We start from the raw sequence: 21,507 nt of genomic DNA, 5'->3' as shown, positions 1-21,507 counted from the left end.
GTATTACATTAATGTCAAAGCAGATTTCGATGGAACAGTGAAAATTCTGTGTAGAATTTACTTCTCCCATGAATAAACATTCAATTCGACATAGGAAAACTAAGCATCAGTGCAAATTGGCTTGCCGGTGTTTTACATGCTGACATTTTAATAGATTTTAAAATGAAAATGTAGTAGACTTGTGTTGTGAAGGCTTTAATAAAATTATCTGTCATTACTTTTTTTGGTTGCTCTTTCAACAGAGGAGGAAGTAGAAATGATGGCGTCTGAACAGGAGTTTAATCTTAAGGAGTACTTACTCAGGTGAGATACATGTAGAACTGTCGACAGTTTTTGTAATTAGGTGTCCAAGCACTCTACGCTGGAATGCCTATTGAAATTGTTTGGATTTTTATTATTTTTCTTCTGTTTTCTTGAAAGCTTTAAGAACCGTACGAGGAAAAGTGTTCATTGGCCCTTGTTGAAATTTGTTGAGTTTAGGAACAGGGTTACGAGGCAGATTTTGCTTGTTTTTGGTTAACTTTGGTCACGTGACATGGTGGTCATCTTGGATTTTTGATCAGAACCTTTAAAAATTTTCTTCTCAAGAACCAAAGAATGGATTCTTTTGACATTTGATGTATTCGTAGAGTGATCCCACTTGGAGCAGGGTTAAAAAATTTTTGGACGTTCATTGAAAGATTTGGAAGCTAGCCATTGGTGGAAGTTTCGATGTCATAAAAAGTGTATAATTTTGATAGTTTTTTTCGTGTATTCTGATGTATTTGGGAACGCTGATTCTGAATCTGCTTTTGGATTTCGCCTACCTTTGTCATTTGTGAGATATGTTCAGAAAACTTTTTTCAGTTAGGTAATTTCAGTGGCCTGTAAATCAAATACTATGTTAGCTAAAAATGTGAAACTTACCCAAATTGTAGCCCAAGACCTGTAGTTTCCAGTGGGTGTCAACGGACGCTACAATCAATAGTTTTCTTGCTAGAAATGTTTAAATGACACCACCCTACTTCAGAAATAGAAATGTAAGCCAATGCATTTAACATAGACTTTGGTGGTAACTGTGTATTACTGTACATTTGCTGAAGGTAACTTGCCATGTAGGTTGGCCGCCTGTCACTCAAACCGAATAATTGTCCCTCCTCTCAAAAGCTATCAGAGGCTTCACGGGTAATTCTCAACAATCCCGACGCCATTCTCCCATACCCCCATGCTGTTACGGATATAAGTCCAAGCCATGGCTAAATGTACCAACAATTTCTGTCCAGACATGTACCTTGAGTCATGACGAGCCCAAAAAATGTGACTCTTATTCAGCCAAATTCAGCCGTTAAGGAAAACAAAACAACACACAACACCGCTTATTCCTTCTAACTATTTACACCAAAATTTCGTATCTTCAAAGTCACCTAACATTTTCTGACAATTCCATGCACTCTGTCCTTGCCTGTTGTCAAACTGATCTGAGCCCAGGGAAACCATATGGGACAACCAGAGTGGAGTGATTGCGCACCATGTGTCAAGCAACCTGAAATGTACGTACTTAACCAAGTGCGGTGATCGCAAAGGCCTAATACGGGCAAGATGCTGCTGTGATGTTCAGCATAGCATGCATTGTATATGATTTCTGGTATAGTGGGGTTTTAACCCAGTTGATGCTTTTCCATTTTGGTGATGCTTTTTCTTGATGTGTTTGTAAATACTGTTACAGTTTGTACATGTAGATGTCGGTTGAATTTGTTAAATTGTCCATTGTGTTTGTACTTTGTCAGTTAAGTCAAACTATTCATTGTTATGTGTGTTAACAGAGCTTAATATTTCTGATCGTGACAAATTAGTTCAGTGCAAAAGTGTTTTCCTATTTGACATTCAATTCTAGGTCATCTGTGAGTGTCATCAGGATGGCTTTTAAACACCAGTCAACTAAATCAACTGAGAAAATCTTTTGAAGTTAACATAAAAATGGAATTGTGGTATACAAGGGTGGTACCCATTCATATTCTCTTTTCCAGGTATGCAAAACCTCCGATATTAAAGGCTCATGTCACGTTACTGGCTGACTTTGAAAAGAACAGCAACCACACAAATCACTGTGTTATCAAAATGCTGCACCGGGTAGGTGTGGATCTGGAGCTGATAGGAATGTTGTTCCAGGCGTCACTCTTCAGGATCTTCCAGAAACTGCTTTTTTCACCACTGGCTACGTCATCACATTTCCAGGTAGGACTACTTCGTGCCAGTGATCTTTGATTTTGAGAATGTCGGAGGATAACTCTAGTTTTTATGTTAAGGATACAGTTCTGAAATATATTTTGATTGGTTTAATTTAATCCATACTTTGTGTTCTTCTCTTATCCACATTTTGTTTACATTCAATGCTGATTTCAATTTAAATTCTTTCAGGAAATGGTGAAATTTGCTGTACATGTTGTGAGACAGTTTGTGACGGTGGCTTCTAAAAATGAGAAGATATTCATGGAGTTGTTGTTTTGGAAAACGCCAACAGAAGCCAGGGAAATAGTGGAGGGATATGGTTCATGGTTAGTGAAATAACCAAATTAGAGTGCATTGCCAGTTAAAGAGTTCCACTCGTAAGACCATCATCCCTCGATCAGTATGAGCACATATTCCAGTCTGCCTTTTGCTTTATGCGGGCATAAGATCAAAAGATTTGTTTAGGAGGCTTGATGGTTTTCCTAAGCTCAATTTCTTTAAACTGAAAGCTACATCATTACACAAAAATGGTTCTGATAGCCTGACGAGTGCTGGCTCATCGCAACTGTCAGGCCCTTGACAGTGAGGTTGTGTGTTCAAATCCAGCTACTTTGGCTGTAGCAGTTAGTCGGAAGATTCCAGCACGGTGCAATGACCCATGAGCTTCTCATCCGTACGGTCACTGTGAGTTCAAGTTCAGCTCTTGCTGGCTTTCTCTTCAGCCATAAATGGGAAGGTCTAGCAGCAACCTCCGAATGGTCGTGGGTTTTCCGTGGGCTTTACCTTGTTTTCTCCCACCATAAAGCTGGCTACTGTTGTATAAGTGAAATATTCTTGAGTATGGCGTAAAACACCAATCAAATAAATAAATAAGCCAGAAGAGTGTATCAGATACGTGGTGAAGCGCAGCATTTTTCTTTGAGCACTCTTCTTTACTTCTCCCATAAAGCTGACCGCTGTCACAACAGTAAAACTGCATAAGACAGCTATTAAAGTACTGTATGTTGTGCATTGTACAAAACACGAATCAAACAAATTCTATTCGTGTGGGCTCTCTGAATGTCTTGTCCTCTTATTCCTTCATGCAGAGACTGGAGTGATAAAACATTTAAAGCATTATGGGGGATTTCAGTGTGTAAACAATTAAAATTTGGTGAATGTATGTGTGATTTCAGTGTGTAAACAGATGAAGGTACCAAATGTATGTGTGGTTTCAGTGTGTAACAGGTGAAGGTGTTGGATATATGTGTGGTTTCAGTATGTAAACAGTTGGAGGTGCTGGATATGTGCATGGTTTCAGTTTGCAAACAGTTGAAGGTGCTAAGTATATGTGTGCTTTCAGTGTGTAAACAATTGAAGGTTCTAAATGTTTGTGTGGTTTCAGTGTGTAGACAGTTGAAGGTGCTGATTATATGCAAGGTTTCAGTGTGCAAACAGCTGGTGGTGCTATATGTATGTATGGTTTCAGTGTGTAAACAAAGGTCCTAAATGATGTGTGGTTTCAATGTGTAAACAGTTAAAGGTGCTAAATGTATGTGTGGTTTCAGTGTGTAAACAGTTAAAGGTGCTAAATCTATGTGTTGTTTCAGTGTGTAAACAGATGAAGGTGCTGAATGTATGTGTGGTTTCAGTGAGTAAACAATTGAAGTTGCTAAATGTATGTGTGGTTTCATTGTGTACACAACTGAAGGTGCTGAATGTGTGGTTTCAGTGAGTCTCATGTAAAGCAGAGGTGGACTGAAGACCAGGAGTTGGAGTTACAGAGACTGTTTGAGGAGTACAGGGATGTGGATGATGGTAGGTGATGAAATGTATATGTATACCATAGAGAAAATGTTTTTCTGGGAACTTTGCTTTTTAATTTCATTAAACTCAAATACAGTGCCTTGTAAAAGCAGTGAAGGCAAAATTTCCAAATTCATGAGGCTACCAGAGAATGACACTGCTCAGATTAGAAGCAATGACTTTTGAGGAAATCTCTGGACCCAGGATAGTTTTTTATTGGTCCATTGTAGATACATATGCTGCGAAGCTCAAATCCTTTATTCGTTTTAGTCTTTAAAGAATGAACAAAACCTAAAATGTCAAGATTACAGCTGTGAAAATGTTCCTCAAGAGAAGCAAAAAGATGACCACCATGAATGTGTTATGAAGAAGTATCACTACACACACAACATTTTGTCACAAATATGCTTTTGAATCCACAGTTATATCTGAACTGCTAAATGACATCTGTTCTAAGATTTGTCAAGAAGATTTTCTCGCCTGACAGATCTGTATTCATAGAATGTGAATTTTATTTTGGCATGTTCAGGTCGCGATGCGGTGGACCACATCATGGATGACATCACAGATAGAGAGAAGACCAGAGGGCAGATTATCAGACAGTTAAAAGTACAGGGACTCATTATCTCTGCCAAAGACTTGAAACGGAAAGTAGCCAGGTAGAGTGCAGTTTATTCACATATTCGCAGAGTGTTATGTAGATTGTTACTCATAATTCGTGGTAAATAATGCAACTGTCATTTTCTGTTTTCTGCTTTCAAAACTGTCTCATTTTATGAAAAATGAAGGTTTAGCGTCAAATAATTAAAAATGACCCGAACATAGATGTTTACCCATGGGCAAAAATTGTCTGAAAGGCATTCCCAAGTCTGCCCTGTTATGCATAGGTGTGATTGAGAAAGAAGCATTCAGAATGTGTTCTAGCATTTCACATGTTTGTGTGTGCAAAGGCCTGTATTATCTTGACCCTATTTCAACAATTAAACTATTTTAATTATCGCCTGAAAAATAACTTTAATACATATCGATGATGCGGAAGTATATACAAGAGGAGACAAATTTTGTACTTATGGTATTCCAACTACAATAATCTTGATTACTAGCTATTTTCTGAACAGAAATATTTGAGCACAATTCTTTGGTCTTTTATAGCTCACGGCCGGGCACATGGACAGAGGGACAGGAGCTGGAACTCAGGGATCTGTTCAATACCTACAGACATTCTGATGGTACGTCCATTCTTACCATATCCATTGTAGTTTTTAGATTTGTCTTATGTCATACATGTAGTAAGGATGGTAGTATTACTACATGTACAAAAATTAACGTTTAACAACTAGTGAAACTAAAGCTGCCACAATTGAGGCTTTCATTAAAAGTATTTTTTCTTACTTCACGTTGATTGTTACAGATCCAGTGGGTAATATTGTCTCTAACATGGAGGTGAAAAGGTCAAAGGGCAAGGTCATGGAAAAGATACTGGAGTTAGAGTTGGTGGAGGATCGCAAAGAGTTGTACAAGAAGAGGAGTGGTGGGAGGAAAAATCGTGCTGCGGAGGACAGCGATAGCGAGGATGATATCAGGGAGTATCAGGAAGGTCAGAACCAGTTTATGAAGCAGTGCTTACATACTGTTTTACTTGCTATCAAAATACTTTTTTTAAGTTATATGTTGAATTCTTTCTCTAAACTGTCTACCTAGCTGTTTTGGAAGTAACATTCCTGTGGTGTGGTTTGTGGTATTGTACCTCTAGATGTATATGATAATTAGGCTATATTATAGAACAGTGGGATTGTCCCTTGTCCCATTGAAAGTGAAGAAATTTATATATGTTAACAACAGGCTAATTTATGCCAAGGTATATGTCTTTTCTGGAATCAGTCTCTGTCATCCAATTGTTTAAACTAAAGAATAAATTATAAGGTTAAAAAAAATTTGTGTTTTTGAATTAAGTGTATTGAGCTTTTGAATTAGGTTAACATCAAATGTATTAAGTGTGTGCACGGTCTTCACAGAGCCAGAGTTCATGGAAACAAGTCAACCTTTCAACCAAGACAGCTCTGACGATGAGGTCAGAGACGGAGAGGAAATTGGAGACAACTCTAGTGCTGACGGTTCAGACGAACCTTTAGAAGTTCTGTTAGATAAGGTTCTATCCAATGGTAAGTGGGATTTAGAGTATGATTATTCAGTAATTTATCATCATGTTTGATGGGAAGGTCTTCCAGCAACCTCAAATTAAACATCAATCAAATTAAATAAATAATTCATGATAGATAATGGATAATGTGAAAGGCTTAATAGAAAATGTTTAATTTATTTAACCATTAACTAACTGTCTATAATTTACTCCATTTTACCCTTATTTGAAATGCTGAAGCTTTTTATTAGGAATGGAAACAACAAAGGCAGAGGTCAAAGGTTTAGTGACAAATAAAACCCATGTAACATTTCTCAAACTGTGATTTTAAACATTGAATCACAAATACAGTTTTTAAGGACGTTGTATTTGCCAGGGTTCAAAGGTCAGGTTGGATGGATACAGAAGACATTACAAAGAACAGCTGAAGCAAGGTCAAAGTCGGGTGAGCTAGAAAATCTGATTTTATTATTTTGTACTTTTTGCCTAAACAAAAAGATGGGACTGTGAGGCACACCAGTCACCGGCAGACCGTGATGTTAATGATGTCAGTCAGGATTGTGTTATTGTTTTAAAACATTTAAGCCAGGTTGCATTTCCTGTTACGTGCATGTTCACATTAGAATTTATTATGTCTTCAATGTTGAATGATTACTTTATAAAGCATTAAGATAAGTGATGCTTAGTGTATCCTTACGTAAAGTGAGCAAGGCAAAATTCTTCATATTTCTTGATGTAGCACATTTGTAATAAGTATATGGAACATGCATGGTTGATGCATGTGTTGATACCAGTGATCTCCCTTTATAGATAACCCTCAGCCTGTTCCCATAGTTCCTCTGACAGAGGAGAATGAGGATGCCATGGAAGACACAGCCTTCGCCAGATTTCTTAAGAAAATTGGCCTGTCTTGTCCAGCTAATGAGCAGGTATTGTGCAGTGTAATTTATCCTGTCTTTCATTTCTTCACTAACACACACAAAGCATGTTTCAAAAGCAGCGTTTGACAGGCAGTTTGTAGATTAACTGTTTTCGACCCTTCAGCCCGTATTGCCGATTTTCCTGAACAGTATCCCAAGCTCACCAAACAGCACAATTGCATTTTGTCACCTAGAAGAACCCTGTAAGATGTCAGTGAGTAACTAATTTTTCAAGGGAATTAGGGTCATTAATGTTAAATTCTATGAAAGTCTTGTTAACACGATAGCTCCTGAACAGATTATCCCAAGGTCACCAAACTTACTTGACTTTTTACATTTTGTCATGACGAAGAAACCTGTTTGTTTTCAGTTGCCTTGACCTATTTTTTCAAGGTCATTATGGTCATTAATGTGAAAAATTATAAAATGTTTTCAACACAATATCGTGGAATTGGTATCCAAAGTTTACAAAACATACATAACATGTAAAACTACATGTTGGCATATAGAAAAGTACTTAATTTCAATGGTCCTTGACCAGTCGTTTGTCTGGCCACCTGTCCGCTTGTAGGGTGTGGCCATTTTGTGGTGAACACTGTATGTTTCGATGAACCAGACCTATACCACACTTGCACTTTGTCAGAAGAAGAACCTTATTGATTTTCAGAGAACTATTTTCCCATCTGTCCATCCAATTCCTTGAAAAGAGTGTGACTTTAAGCCCAGTGGATTTTGAGTACATTGTATGGTATTTTCTTATCTTGTCTTCCACCAGTATGGTGTACATAACATGCGGGAAAGTTTTTATGAACTTGGGTTGGTGGTTTACGCTTGTCAATTTACTTTCTTCCTCACAAAAGCTGACTTTGAGTTCTTGAGTGTGGCTTTAAGCCGTAATGAAATAAATAAGTCCCTGGCCTCTCATGATGCTGAAAACTATCATGCACCTCAACAGTGGAAAAATATCACTATATTTCATATGACATAAAGCACAAGAACTGTTACAAATTCATTAAGTATTATTTTGTGTGTCTTTCCACCTCCCCTCTTCCTGAACATAATTGTTTTGGTTGGATCTATTTTGTGTTTCAAGCATTATAGTCATTCTCCCTATCTGCAGAGAGATTTTATCTTGATTTCAGGAGACTTTCTGGCGAATACCTACTGACCTAAGTGCAAAGGATTTAGCATTGATATCAGAGAGTTTGGAGCTCACTGAGGAAGAAAAGTTTGCGCCCTTGGACAAGCTGACATCTTTTCTTCAAACAAAAGCAAAGATGACGAAGGCTGAAATATCTAAGGGAGATAAATCAGCAAAGAAACTCAAACAGAAGACTACAAAAACTTCTCAGAAGACCCCAAATCCTATGGATAAAGCGAAATCTAAAAGGTATTTCATTTCTGTTGCAGGTTGTGAATCTTTGATTTGCTTTAATTTGATTTGGCCTATAACCTGTAAGGCACGCAATAGACTGCAATACTAGCAGTCCCTGTACAAGTTTGTTTTACAGTAGTAGAGATAAAAAAATTTTAGGTATGTAGACAATTTAAGAGACACAAAGAATAAATATTCAGGTAAAATTTATTTGCGTCACAAAAAGTTGAGCATTTCATAGGAAAAACTCAAATATAATAGCGCAGTTTGATTGAAATGTACAGCTAACCTGCAGTCAGTGGTTGATACATAGAAATGTACAGCTAACCTGCACTCAGTGGTTGATACATTGAAATGTACAGCTAACCAGCACTCAGTGGTTGATACATAGAAATGTACAGCTAACCTTCACTCAGTGGATGATACATTAAAATGTACAGCTAACCTGCACTCAGTGGTTGATACATTGAAATGTACAGCTAACCTGCAGTCAGTGGATCATACATTTAAATGTACAGCTAACCTGCAGTCAGTGGTTGATACATTAAAATGTACAGCTAACCTGCAGTCAGTGGTTCATACATCTAAATGTACAGCTAACATGCAGTCAGTGGTTGATACATTGAAATGTACAGCTAACCTGCAGTCAGTGGGTGATACATTAAAATGTACAGCTAACCTGCAGTCAGTGGATGATACATTTAAATGTACAGCTAACCTGCACTCAGTGGTTGATACATTAAAATGTACAGCTAACCTGCAGTCAGTGGTTGATACATTGAAATGTACAGCTGACATGCACTCAGTGGTTGATACATTGAAATGTACAGCTAACATGCAGTCAGTGGTTGATACATTGAAATGTACAGCTAACCTGCAGTCAGTGGATGATACATTAAAATGTACAGCTAACATGCAGTCAGTGGATGATACATTAAAATGTACAGCTAACCTGCACTCAGTGGTTGATACATTAAAATGTACAGCTAACCTGCAGTCAGTGGTTGATACATTGAAATGTACAGCTGACCTGCAGTCAGTGGTTGATACATTAAAATGTACAGCTAACCTGCAGTCAGTGGTTCATACATTGAAATGTACAGCTAACCTGCAGTCAGTGGTTGATACATTGAAATGTACAGCTAACCTGCACTCAGTGGATGATACATTAAAATGTACAGCTAACATGCAGTCAGTGGATGATACATTAAAATGTACAGCTAACCTGCACTCAGTGGATGATACATTAAAATGTACAGCTAACATGCAGTCAGTGGTTGATACATTGAAATGTACAGCTAACCTGCAATCAGTGGATGATACATTGAAATGTACAGCTAACCTGCAGTCAGTGGATGATACATTTAAGTGTATAGCTAACCTGCACTCACTGGTTGATACATTAAAATGTACAGCTAACCTGCAATCAGTGGATGATACATTAAAATGTACAGCTAACCTGCAGTCAGTGGTTGATACATTAAAATGTACAGCTAACCTGCAGTCAGTGGATGATACATTAAAATGTACAGCTAACCTGCAGTCAGTGGTTGATACATTAAAATGTACAGCTAACCTGCAGTCAGTGGTTGATACATTGAAATGTACAGCTAACATGCAGTCAGTGGTTGATACATTGAAATGTACAGCTAACCTGCACTCAGTGGATGATACATTAAAATGTACAGCTAACCTGTAGTCAGTGGATGATACATTAAAATGCACAGCTAACCTGCACTCAGTGGTTGATACATTAAAATGTACAGCTAACCTGCAGTCAGTGGTTGATACATTGAAATGTACAGCTAACCTGCAATCAGTGTATGATACATTGAAACGTACAGCTAACCTGCAGTCAGTGGTTGATACATTTAAGTGTATAGCTAACCTGCACTCAGTGGTTGATACATTAAAATGTACAGCTAACCTGCAGTCAGTGGTTGATACATTTAAATGTACAGCTAACCTGCAGTCAGTGGATGATACATTAAAATGTACAGCTAACCTGCAATCAGTGGATGATACATTAAAATGTACAGCTAACCTGCAGTCAGTGGTTGATACATTAAAATGTACAGCTAACCTGCAGTCAGTGGATGATACATTAAAATGTACAGCTAACCTGCAGTCAGTGGTTGATACATTGAAATGTACAGCTAACCTGCACTCAGTGGATGATACATTTAAATGTGCAGCTAACATGCAGTCAGTGGTTGATACATTAAAATGTACAGCTAACCTGAACTCAGTGGTTGAAGCACTTTATTTACAAAGGTCATGTGTGTACATCATGTGATGGATGTCTGTGATTTTTTTATTCACCAGGAAGAGAAAGAAACACAAAGCAGAGGAGATGGAAGGGTTCATTGCTTCAGAAACCACTGATGATGAAGAGAAAAGCAATGCAAATAAGAGAAAGAAAACACAATCGGTGAAAAAGCCTTCCAAAAGGCCTGTTATAAACGATGATAGTGACAATGATGATATGGAATTAATAAAGCATACAGATAAAGGAAAGAGTAAACAGTCTCAGAGAAAGCCTTCCAAAAAGCATGTTATAAACGATGATAGTGACAGTGATGATATGGAATTAATAAAGCATACAGATAAAGGAAAGAATAAACAGTCTCGGAGAAAGCCTTCCAAAAAGCCTGTTATAAACGAGGATAGTGACAGTGATGATGAAGAAGTAAAGAAAAATACCAATAAGAGAAATAATAAACAGCCATCTGTCAGGAGGCCCTCCAAAAAGCCTGTTATAAACGACAGTAATGACAGCCCTAGTGAAGAGGTGAAAAAGCATACAGATACTAAGAAAAAGCAGTCAGCTGTAAGAAAGTCTTCCAAAAAGTCTGTTGTAAGTGATGATGATGAAAGTGATGATGAACCACTGGTTTTGAGATCAAAGGGCAGTAACTCCAACCAAACCACCAGCAGAGTTCAGAGCCCCTGGCAGGACAACTCTGATGACAGGTATGTGAATGTTTAAACTCTTCGTTTTTTTTTTTTTCAAAATTTCCGAAGTTAGTTTAACTGTGAAATAGTCATAAATTTATTTTAAACTGTGGAGATATATTCTTTACAGGTTAAATGTTTCAAATTGTTCTGTTACGTCAAGATATTATGACCCACTCTGAACGTTGGGAAAGGACAGGAAAGTTGAAAGTTGTAATTTAAACATCAAAACTGAGGAACAGGTTGTGACTGTGGTTATGGTGCTTTCAGGTGCCAATTTACTGCACGAGTGGGTTCAATCTCACTCTCGGACAGAATTTTTCAAGATTTTGTTGCTTCCATTATTCTTAGATCCTTGGTAGTACAACAGTCACTGTATAATCTTGCATGAAGGTTTGCTGGATATTAGTGAAAAATTCTTGATAACAATGTAAACAATGAAATGAACAAGAATAAATAAATGCCAAAACCAGTGACCGGGAGAACTTTGAAACAGTCTCTGCTCCACTTTAGTACTGTCTTCAGTTTTTAGAGAATCTCTTCCCAGCCATTACAATATGTATAATTAGATATATTTTACTTGCCTTCTTGCAGTGATGACAACAGACTTCAAATGGATCTCAGTGAAGATGACATATCATCGCCAAATCAGCAATCATCAAAGCGATCGCGACCTACTGTATTAGATGACAGTGATGAGGGAAATTCCAAAGACTCACCAAACCTTGATGGTGGTGTTCAAGCTGCCAGAAAACATCACAAAGTTTTGTTGGATGACAGCGATGATGACAGTAGACATTTATCTGACTCAAAACTAGCACAAAGGAAACAGAAAAGTTTTGTTGATTGTACTGATGAAAACAGCTGCTCATCACTGCAAAATCAAGATGAAAACGGTTGTTCATCTCAATCCAACCATGATGAAACAAGTCGTTTATCTGTAACAAACCATGATGAAAAAAGCCGTTCATCCATAACAAACCATGATGGAAACAGCTGTTCATCGGTAACAAACCATGATGAAAACAGTCATTCATCTATTGTAATGGATGATGGTAATAGCCATGCAACTGGACAGAAAAGCCACAAAAAGAAACGAAAGCAGCGGATAGATGACAGTGATGATGAATCATCAAGGAGTAGTCACTTGTCATCAAATTCCAGCAGTAGTCATCATTCTAAACGTCAACGCCTGATGGAGTCAGATAGTTCATCCAGGGACGGTGCGAGACCAGATGGCAATGACAGTGGCTGTGTCGTCGGTGCTACCTCTGCCACCATGGCTGATGATAGCGATGAGGACACACCCCTAATCTTATACTCACAACCCACAGGGGAAGATAGCCAAGGGAAGAAGGCTTCTCTAGGTTAGTTTGAGAGCACCTATTGCTGTGTATTGTTCGTTTATGCTTGAACTTTAAATCTTGATAACTGCAAGACATATGAGACACCAGTCAGAGAAAGCAATCTGTGCCTGTGTTTTTCTATGAAAATCTGGAGAAAATTTATAATAGTCCATAGTAATTTGCCTGGTATACTAATTTACAGAAGAAGAAGTTATTACTTAAGCGAACCCGTGTTTCACATGTAGTAGATACAATTGAATTAACACAAATAACATGTGTACTTAATAATATTTAGTAATATTTACTTGAATGGAATTTCTCGGTATTTGTAAGTATTTTTCTGAAGCAGTTTATAAGATGAGGTTGGTGAGTAAGGAGTGAAGATGGCTCCTCTTTACAGAGCATAACAGTAGGAGACTGAGTACAGTGTCTATTCCATAGAAGACCATTAATACGTAAACAAATCAGAATGTACAATATGTCTTTATTTTTCCACTTCATGCACATTTTAACAGTTACCATCAAAGCAGATTATAAGAGGCTGACGTATTTGTGTTTCAGACACCTTCCCTGCCACTCTGCTGACCCAAGAACACAGTGACTCTGACTCGGCAGATGACCACATACCCCTGAAAAGAGCTTTGAAGGCACAGCGCATTGATAGTGAGGAGGATTGACAGCAACAAGGAGGATTGGCAGTGATGAGGAGGAGGATTAACAGTGAGGAGGAGGTAAATTGACAGTGCCAAGGATGAGAATTGACAGTAATGAGGATTGCCAGTGATCAGGTGGATTGACATTGAGGAGGAGGTAGATTGACAGTGCCAAGGGGGAGAATTGACAGTAATGAGGATTGCCAGTGATCAGGAGGATTGACAGTGAGGAGTATGGTAGATTGATAGTGCCAAGGAGGAGAATTGACAGTAATGAGTATTGCCAGTGATCAGGAGGATTGACATTGAGGAGGAGGTAGATTGACAGTGCCAAGGGGGAGAATTGACAGTAATGAGGATTGCCAGTGATCAGGAGGATTGACATTGAGGAGGAGGTAAATTGACAGTGCCAAGGGGGAGAATTGACAGTAATGAGGATTGCCAGTGATCAGGAGGATTGACATTGAGGAGGAGGTAGATTGACAGTGCCAAGGGGGAGAATTGACAGTAATGAGGATTGCCAGTGATCAGGAGGATTGACAGTGAGGAGTATGGTAGATTGATAGTGCCAAGGAGGAGAATTGACAGTAATGAGGATTGCCAGTGATCAGGAGGATTGACAGTGAGGAGTATGGTAAATTGACAGTGCCAAGGGGGAGAATTGACAGTAATGAGGATTGCCAGTGATCAGGTGGATTGACATTGAGGAGGAGGTAGATTGACAGTGCCAAGGGGGAGAATTGACAGTAATGAGGATTGCCAGTGATCAGGAGGATTGACAGTGAGGAGTATGGTAGATTGATAGTGCCAAGGAGGAGAATTGACAGTAATGAGTATTGCCAGTGATCAGGAGGATTGACAGTGAGGAGTATGGTAGATTGATAGTGCCAAGGAGGAGAATTGACAGTAATAAGGATTGCCAGTGATCAGGAGGATTGACAGTGAAGAGGAGGTTGGGCAGTAAAGGGGCGAAGGATTGAGTGATCGGATAAAAATACAGATGGCGCATCATGGATAGTTACAGATAGTTCTATGATTTATAGTATAACCAGTTACGAAAACAAATGTTGAACATTTTTATCCATCTTGTATCTCAAGTATCTCTCCTGTTTTTGTTCTTAATTTGCTCATATATATGAATTAAACAACAGTGTCTTAGACAATAATAATAATTTTGAGTCTTAAATAATATTGTGAAATTTTACAGGAAGGATTGCTGATGTGTTTTATATGTGTAATCTATAACCTTACCTTCTCGTGTTGTATTATCAACAGTATGTAGCAATTGACATGTAGGAAATAATTTTATTCATTAACATCTGTGCTGAAATATTTACCATTTGATTAAAACAGTAGATATTTTTCCTCTTTATAAAAGATGTTTGTGGCTGTCTTGGTTCTCATGGTTTCTAGAATTGTCCAAGTTTGTGTATTTCTACATGATTTTACCTGAAATGGATGAACTCCGCATGATCATGTCTAACTTTCATATATCATTAAAGGCAAGGCAGTTATCTCAGTTTATGGTTGTTATTGTAGGTTTATCATGGTTATTATGAGAAGTATCTGTCATTGTTGAATTGGTCCAAGACTGATGGCCTGCAAATGAAATGAAAAATTATGATCCGAAGCTTGTCATTTATCTGTGCAAGAAAGTCATTGATGGCTGTTGTCATGGTAACATTTCCTCCATCCACGGCACAGCTCCAACCCACACTGCACCTGCGATCCCTTTTGGCCTATTGGCAGGTGCACACATCAATGGAAAAGTTTTTGACCAATGGAGCCAGGTGTTCCAAATTACCAGCCACTGGATTACTTAGGACAGTATTGATTGACAGGCTGATATGGTATGTAGGCCCCCCCCCCCCCACCAACTCTGGCTTAGAGTGTGAAAAGAAAAGAGAACAAATAATATCATTCAATTTATTCAGAAAGAGGGATGGAAACACTCGTACCACTCGTACCCCATGCACATAGGAGAAGAAAACTTAAATATCAAACAAAATACCATTGAAAATACCATTTTCGCGCATGCCATAAAAAATTCTAATATGTACCTCAAGTTGATAAATTATAAATAAAGTCAGCGCCAAAATCCGCTGTGGGCGACTCCATTTTGCCCAAGAACTAGCCCTGAAGTCGTCTACGTTTGGAGGAGAATTGCCTTCGGAAACCGCCGAAGTGCAGTTCGTACATTTCCGGTAGAACTGTTTTTCCCAGAAGGTAGCGAACAGTACAGTTCGTTTTCCGCTTGACGATCGGGACACCGGAATGTTGGACGTGGGTTCAGAGTTCACACGAACAAGCCGGCAGTTTTAACCACTCATTGGCTGAGATGCAACACGCACCCAGCATAAATTACAGGGTGTTAAAGACTCGATGGACTCGGCGACTTATGACGGCTGTGCCGTTTTCAGGCTTTACGTGTATGGCGAGGAAAAAGCGCAAAATTATGCAGCAGGAACCACCAGATAGAAAAAAATGTGCTCTTTTCAGCCTACAGTGTTATGATTTTAACTTTTCTTCTCCATTAATAGGTAAATCAGAGTTCAGGTGACTCAAGCGAAAAAAGCCCCATTCTTGGATTATAGTGACAACTAGCACTTAATTGATCAACGTTGATAACGTGGCGCCGTTTTCGATTTTCTCTGTTTGCGAGATTTTGGTTTCCTTGAACTGCAATCTCTCAGTTATTAAACACCACAAAAAATTCTGGTTTTTAAACTTCACGTGGCATACTTTATAGACACATATATACATTTAGTCTGGTGTTGTCTTAAAGTATGCTGGGTCACTACGACTGTCGACATATTTTACAACTGACCACGGATGGTAGTGGGTTGAGATTTTACAGCTGAGACCCGACCCTCGAATGCATTTCTTGCTGTTCCTTGCTTAGAATTATGTGTTATTTACCTTTTCTGATTGTATATATAATCGATATCGAAAGATTTTCCACTTAACCTCGAATAAACCTAGAATTTGTTAACCCTAAGAAATGTATTGTTCACTTACAAATACCAACCTCTAAATGCCAATGTTTCTTCAAGTCTGGCCATTTTCTTTTCCATAGATAAACTTTGTCGTGTAAGCGAAAGTTTCTGAAGTAGTGGCGCCTGCATGTAAGACCTAATCTACGGACCGAGTCAGTTATACTATCTATAACTCGTGAAGGTAGAGAGGTTGTTGGATAGTTATTATTATAGGAAAGACAACACTGCTCCTAGCCATACCAAAGATTTTGACAATCTGGGAGACTGATTAAATACGTAATTAAAATACGTAATCTTGCCTGTAGGGCCTACAGCTCAGTCTGGAATACAAATTGATGCAGTAGAACATGATTGATGTAGTAGTAGCATGCGTATGCGAAAATTATCTGGCTTCCTGTCTGTACATTTTAAAACCATTCAAAGCGACCAAATTACGTATCATTTTGACAGATGGTTTTGGAATGGAAAAATAAATCGTCTACTATTTACCACGAGCATGGTAGCCAGTATCCGCCACGAGTAGTTATGTTCTGTGCACATGGGCTAGTTTTCCGGTACTTAGCTGGTGTGTGGTGAGTGGCTGCTCTGGTAGCTCTGCAAAAGCCGTGTTCACAGGGTTCCCTGCCAATTTACTAATGGAATTCGACTATTGGCAATCGAAAATTGAACAAACACCATTCTATTTACAGGTTGCGAATTACCGAATTCTAAAAATTGTATGAAATAGTGTTTTGGCTCTGTTTTGGTTCGATTAGTGGATACGATAAATCGCACCGTGTCGACGCCACTTTCCCTATTACATGGACAGATTAAGAACTTGACGTTTCAGTGGCTACACTGGATCTTCAGTTTAAGCGCTTGATTTTCTATTTGATGTTGATACAAATTTGTGAAAGTGGGTTATTTTAAATTCATTTAGAATCTGGAGCTTACGAACATTTCATAAGGAATTGTAATTTAGAAATATCCAGCGTTCGTAGCCTGCAATGACTATATCATTGATACGTGTATTGCAACTTTAAACGACAGAACCATGCACGCATGCATGTTTATAAAGACCTATAGGCCGGCGTTTTAGGTAAGCTCTTTAAAAGAAATAACACAAGAAGGCCTATATGCCTGTAAGATTCTCTCATTTTTTTTATAGTGCAGAGTATGCCAAACATGCTGAAACGGAGTTTTAGATAAGTTGTTACTCGACAAACCCAGATTAGTGAGTCACTTGTTCACACACTCCAGCTCTTGCAGGGTAACAAGAACAGGTCTTCGAATATTTTGTTGTTAATTGATGAACAAATCGCTCAAGGGTATGCCTATATATAACTTTATATACCACCTAGACCGGGTGGGTGAAGATTAGACTATCCCTTTGTGTTATGATGAAGCGTCAAACAATGAAATACATGTGCGTATATACCATAAAGGTCGGTTGTAAAGACCTTACGTAAACAAATGACTATAGATAAAATATTTCTTTCAACAAATATGGTAAAGAAGATGCTTTAGCGCCCATGGAACTTGCAATGCACGGTATAAGTGAACTATGTTTTTGTATAATGTAAGCAGTTAATGTGCTGTTTGTCGGTACATATCGGCTGCTTGGACGATACTGTAGGGCTGTTTCTAATTCTTACAAGTATCTACAGGCCTACATTTCATCACAAACTGTTATATAGGCTGGATTATGAGTTACAAAACTAGTTATCAGTTTTCTTGTACTTCTTGATGTATAGCAACAAGATTTTTGTATAAATTATCAATGTCTTGCAATTAGCCAAAATTACTTTTTTCAGCATGGGTGATATAAATGTTCCTGTACATACGTGTTTTAGTTATGCTTCCCTTCAGTGTCTTGTTGTAATGTTTTGGTGGTTATATAAGTGCATAGTCAAGTTAGATTATCAATACGTCAATTACGTCAATTAAGACCTCTTCGGCGGCCAATATTGGCTAGAGCGTCCGCGTCTACAAGTCGGGAGACCTGCCCTGGATAGACGAAGCAATCTTACACAATCTTAAGTTAAAATTTTAATCATTAAATTTATTATGTTCCTTTCCATTATTTTAACTCAAAATTGTTTTACAATAACCTACTCAGAGCTTAGGTTTACATGCAACATTTTGACCTTGTTTTCATCAGAAATAACAATTTTAAAGTGATTTGAAGGTTTGACCAAAAACACTGCGTGATTTCTGCGCCTGGGATTAAAGCAGGGTAAAGGTTATACCAAAGACTTTAAAAGTCGTTCTTGTTGCAGCATCGCGTGGCGCTCAGCACTGACGGGTTATAGAGAGCAAGGAAACAGGACTGATAGGCCCGGTGTCAGCATAATCTGACTGGGTGGGGTGTCAAGTCTGGTCTCTTCTGAATGATGCCTCAGTGGCTGAATATGGGCGGCCGTGGCTCAGTTGGTAAGCGCTAGTGCAGCGTAATGACCCAGAAGCCTCTCAAGTCCAGCTAATGCTGGCTTACCCTCTGGTCGTACGTGGGAAGGTCTGCCAGCAACCTGCGGATGGTCGTGGGTTTCACCCAGGCTCTACCTGGATTCCTCCCACCATAATGCTGGACGCCGTCTTATATATAAGTGAAATATTCTTGAGTACGGCGTAAAACACCAATCAAATCAAATCAAATCAGTTGCTGCAGCACTTTAGCGACATGGACTCGCCCTGTCACAAGAGGACAGTATCTGTACACACACCTAATCCCACCTTGTCGTCATATGACTAAAAAGTATCAATAGGCGTAAAACCCAAGGATACATGCATACATTGTTCCATCAAATTGAACCCCAGGTTTCCTCCCATCATAATGTCGGCCACCGTCGTATGTAAGTGAGATAACAATCAAACAGATAAATAAAAAATTTACGCTCCAATGATTGTCTATCTCCCTTCTCATTAGGGGGCTGTGGAAACCTGCAGATGTTGAGCACGTTAACATTTTGCATAGTGTGTTGACATTTATTGAATTGTTAATTATATATGTCAACAATATCAACCGGGGAAATTACATGCTCCATTCCAAACTTGCGAAACCAAAGGCGACACAAAAAAGTGGTTCTCTCAAATCCAAATATATAGATATACACCGTATAGACCTATTAAGGGAGGAATATAGCCTGTGAACTTGTAGAAGCGTTTGTCGTCTTTGTACACCTGCATGTAGACTTATCCCTGGAGACATATTCTGTTGCTTGACTATGATATAGGACAGCTATATACAGTATGGCTTTCGTGTTTGTGTTTGAAACTAGTATCACCTGAGTAATAGTTATATACATGGGAAAGGTGCGTGCTGGTGTCGTGTTGGCTGGTCTTAATCATCCTGCATGAACACAACACAAATCTTTATCGTCAACACTGTCACATCGATCTTCGTCAGCCAAGTGATACAGATCGGATACTCTACTCAATCTACTATAGCATACCTTGGCCCGAGAAGATGACAAACTTTGAATTAGACGGACAATTACTGACAACGTCTAATGAAGTTTTCCAAGTTCATGCACTTGCAGTCGGCATCAGCGCTCCAAATGTCAAGAAAAAAAAAAACATCGGCAAGATCGGGTTGATATGGTTCTTAATATGCTTGCTATATATAAATATTCCTTTCTAAAACTTGTTTCACAAACCTCGCAATTTTTACTGAAAGCCGCATGTTGTCTCCGTGCGTTATTGCACAATGTCATGTGGACGTGAATTTTTCCAGCTGTATAACGTACGTCATTTATTTACGAAAAGTACATGTTGTTATTTATTTGATTGATGTAATTAACATTCGAGAAGGCTTCACTTATAGGCCTATACATATAACATCCGTGAGAGGAACTGATCGAATCCCAAAGCGAACTGCATGTATCTGCAACTTGATCAATATATGCCCGATCAAGATCAAACTTGTCAGATATCTTGCGTAAGTAGGGGCATGCAGTGTCGTGTATTGGGGAAATAGCGTATAGCGGGTATGAAAAGACAATGATGATGTAGCACATTTCACTTCATATATGGTGTTTATTCACTCTGAATCCATGTATCTATGGCATGCATTTAGGCCTATATCGTGTGACGAAGTCAGTATATTCATTATTTTCAATGGTCACTGCATTATAGTATAAGATTGAGCATACAGAGGTCAAATGAGCAGTAGCTCCATGGTGACCATATAAGTAAATCCTTCGACATAATTGTTCGAACGACCCCAAACTTTCTATGATTCCACCATTCTCATAGCGAGTATAGAGTGTACCAGTATACAGTGTACCAGTATTGTGTATGTTTCGCTTGAAAGGCGCTCGCTACATGTTGATGTGCTGTATCACTAGGACGCTGTGCTGAAGACACCAGATACGATACCCATAATATATAGGTCTGACACCGGGCCAACCATTCCCTACTTAGCCTGCCATTTTCTATCAATATGTATGTGCAAATTAGGTGTCTACTTATGCCTATAGGTAAACATATATAATGTATATGATATGCATATTGTGCGCCTCTGGGTGGGTGTACTCTCTTCCACAATGTGTATAATGACATCTTTGAGAGGCATTTAGAAGTTGAGTTGGATAACATAACGAGATATATGGATAACAACTTCTGTTTATTTGGAAGCGACTTTTCGGTATGGATACTAATACCGTTTTCAATCATGAAAGCCTTTTCAGCGCATTCATTCTTTTTTCTGTCTCTTTTATTATTTAAACCTGCGGATATAGGTGAAATGTTCTTGAGCAGGCCAATCAAATAAATAAATAAATTTTATTAAAATTTGTTTTGTTTTTTTTTAGAAAATTGTTTTCAGACTGCTTTATGTGTACGGGCTCATCTATGTAAGCAACTTCAGACGCACCATATAGGGCCTACATAACGATACACACAAGTCGGTAGGTGTAGGCCACATATATTTTGGTTGGCGTCTTTTGAACAGAGATGTACAGAGTAGATAAACATCTTGATAAACTAATAGAGGCCCATATATATATATATATATATATATATATATATATATATATATATATATATATATATATATACACACGTACGTGTATTTCCGCCAATCTAAACTTGGGTTTAATAAATAAACCAATTTATGTAATAGCTAAGCTGTGACGAAATTCATGGTTGAT

At 38.4% G+C, this 21,507-nt stretch overlaps 1 protein-coding gene across 1 annotated transcript in view; it reads left to right on the top strand.

Moving 5' to 3' along the window:
* Positions 1 to 14,830, top strand: part of LOC135461691 (protein timeless homolog) — a 37,878-nt gene extending 23,048 nt beyond the window's left edge. The window contains exons 21-34 of the mRNA XM_064738890.1: positions 243 to 303; positions 2,007 to 2,214; positions 2,398 to 2,534; positions 3,920 to 4,005; positions 4,523 to 4,652; positions 5,146 to 5,222; positions 5,405 to 5,590; positions 6,009 to 6,155; positions 6,510 to 6,578; positions 6,944 to 7,062; positions 8,196 to 8,443; positions 10,754 to 11,401; positions 11,978 to 12,750; positions 13,291 to 14,830. Of these exons, the coding sequence (XP_064594960.1) occupies positions 243 to 303; positions 2,007 to 2,214; positions 2,398 to 2,534; positions 3,920 to 4,005; positions 4,523 to 4,652; positions 5,146 to 5,222; positions 5,405 to 5,590; positions 6,009 to 6,155; positions 6,510 to 6,578; positions 6,944 to 7,062; positions 8,196 to 8,443; positions 10,754 to 11,401; positions 11,978 to 12,750; positions 13,291 to 13,406 (3,005 nt within the window). The 3' untranslated portion in view covers positions 13,407 to 14,830. The remainder of the gene's footprint in view (positions 1 to 242; positions 304 to 2,006; positions 2,215 to 2,397; positions 2,535 to 3,919; positions 4,006 to 4,522; positions 4,653 to 5,145; positions 5,223 to 5,404; positions 5,591 to 6,008; positions 6,156 to 6,509; positions 6,579 to 6,943; positions 7,063 to 8,195; positions 8,444 to 10,753; positions 11,402 to 11,977; positions 12,751 to 13,290) is intronic.
* The last annotated feature ends 6,677 nt before the right edge of the window (positions 14,831 to 21,507 follow it).

This window comes from Liolophura sinensis, chromosome 1 (assembly GCF_032854445.1).
Source record: "Liolophura sinensis isolate JHLJ2023 chromosome 1, CUHK_Ljap_v2, whole genome shotgun sequence".
Lineage (NCBI taxonomy): Eukaryota > Metazoa > Mollusca > Polyplacophora > Chitonida > Chitonidae > Liolophura > Liolophura sinensis.
This window is presented reverse-complemented; position numbering and strand designations above follow the sequence as displayed.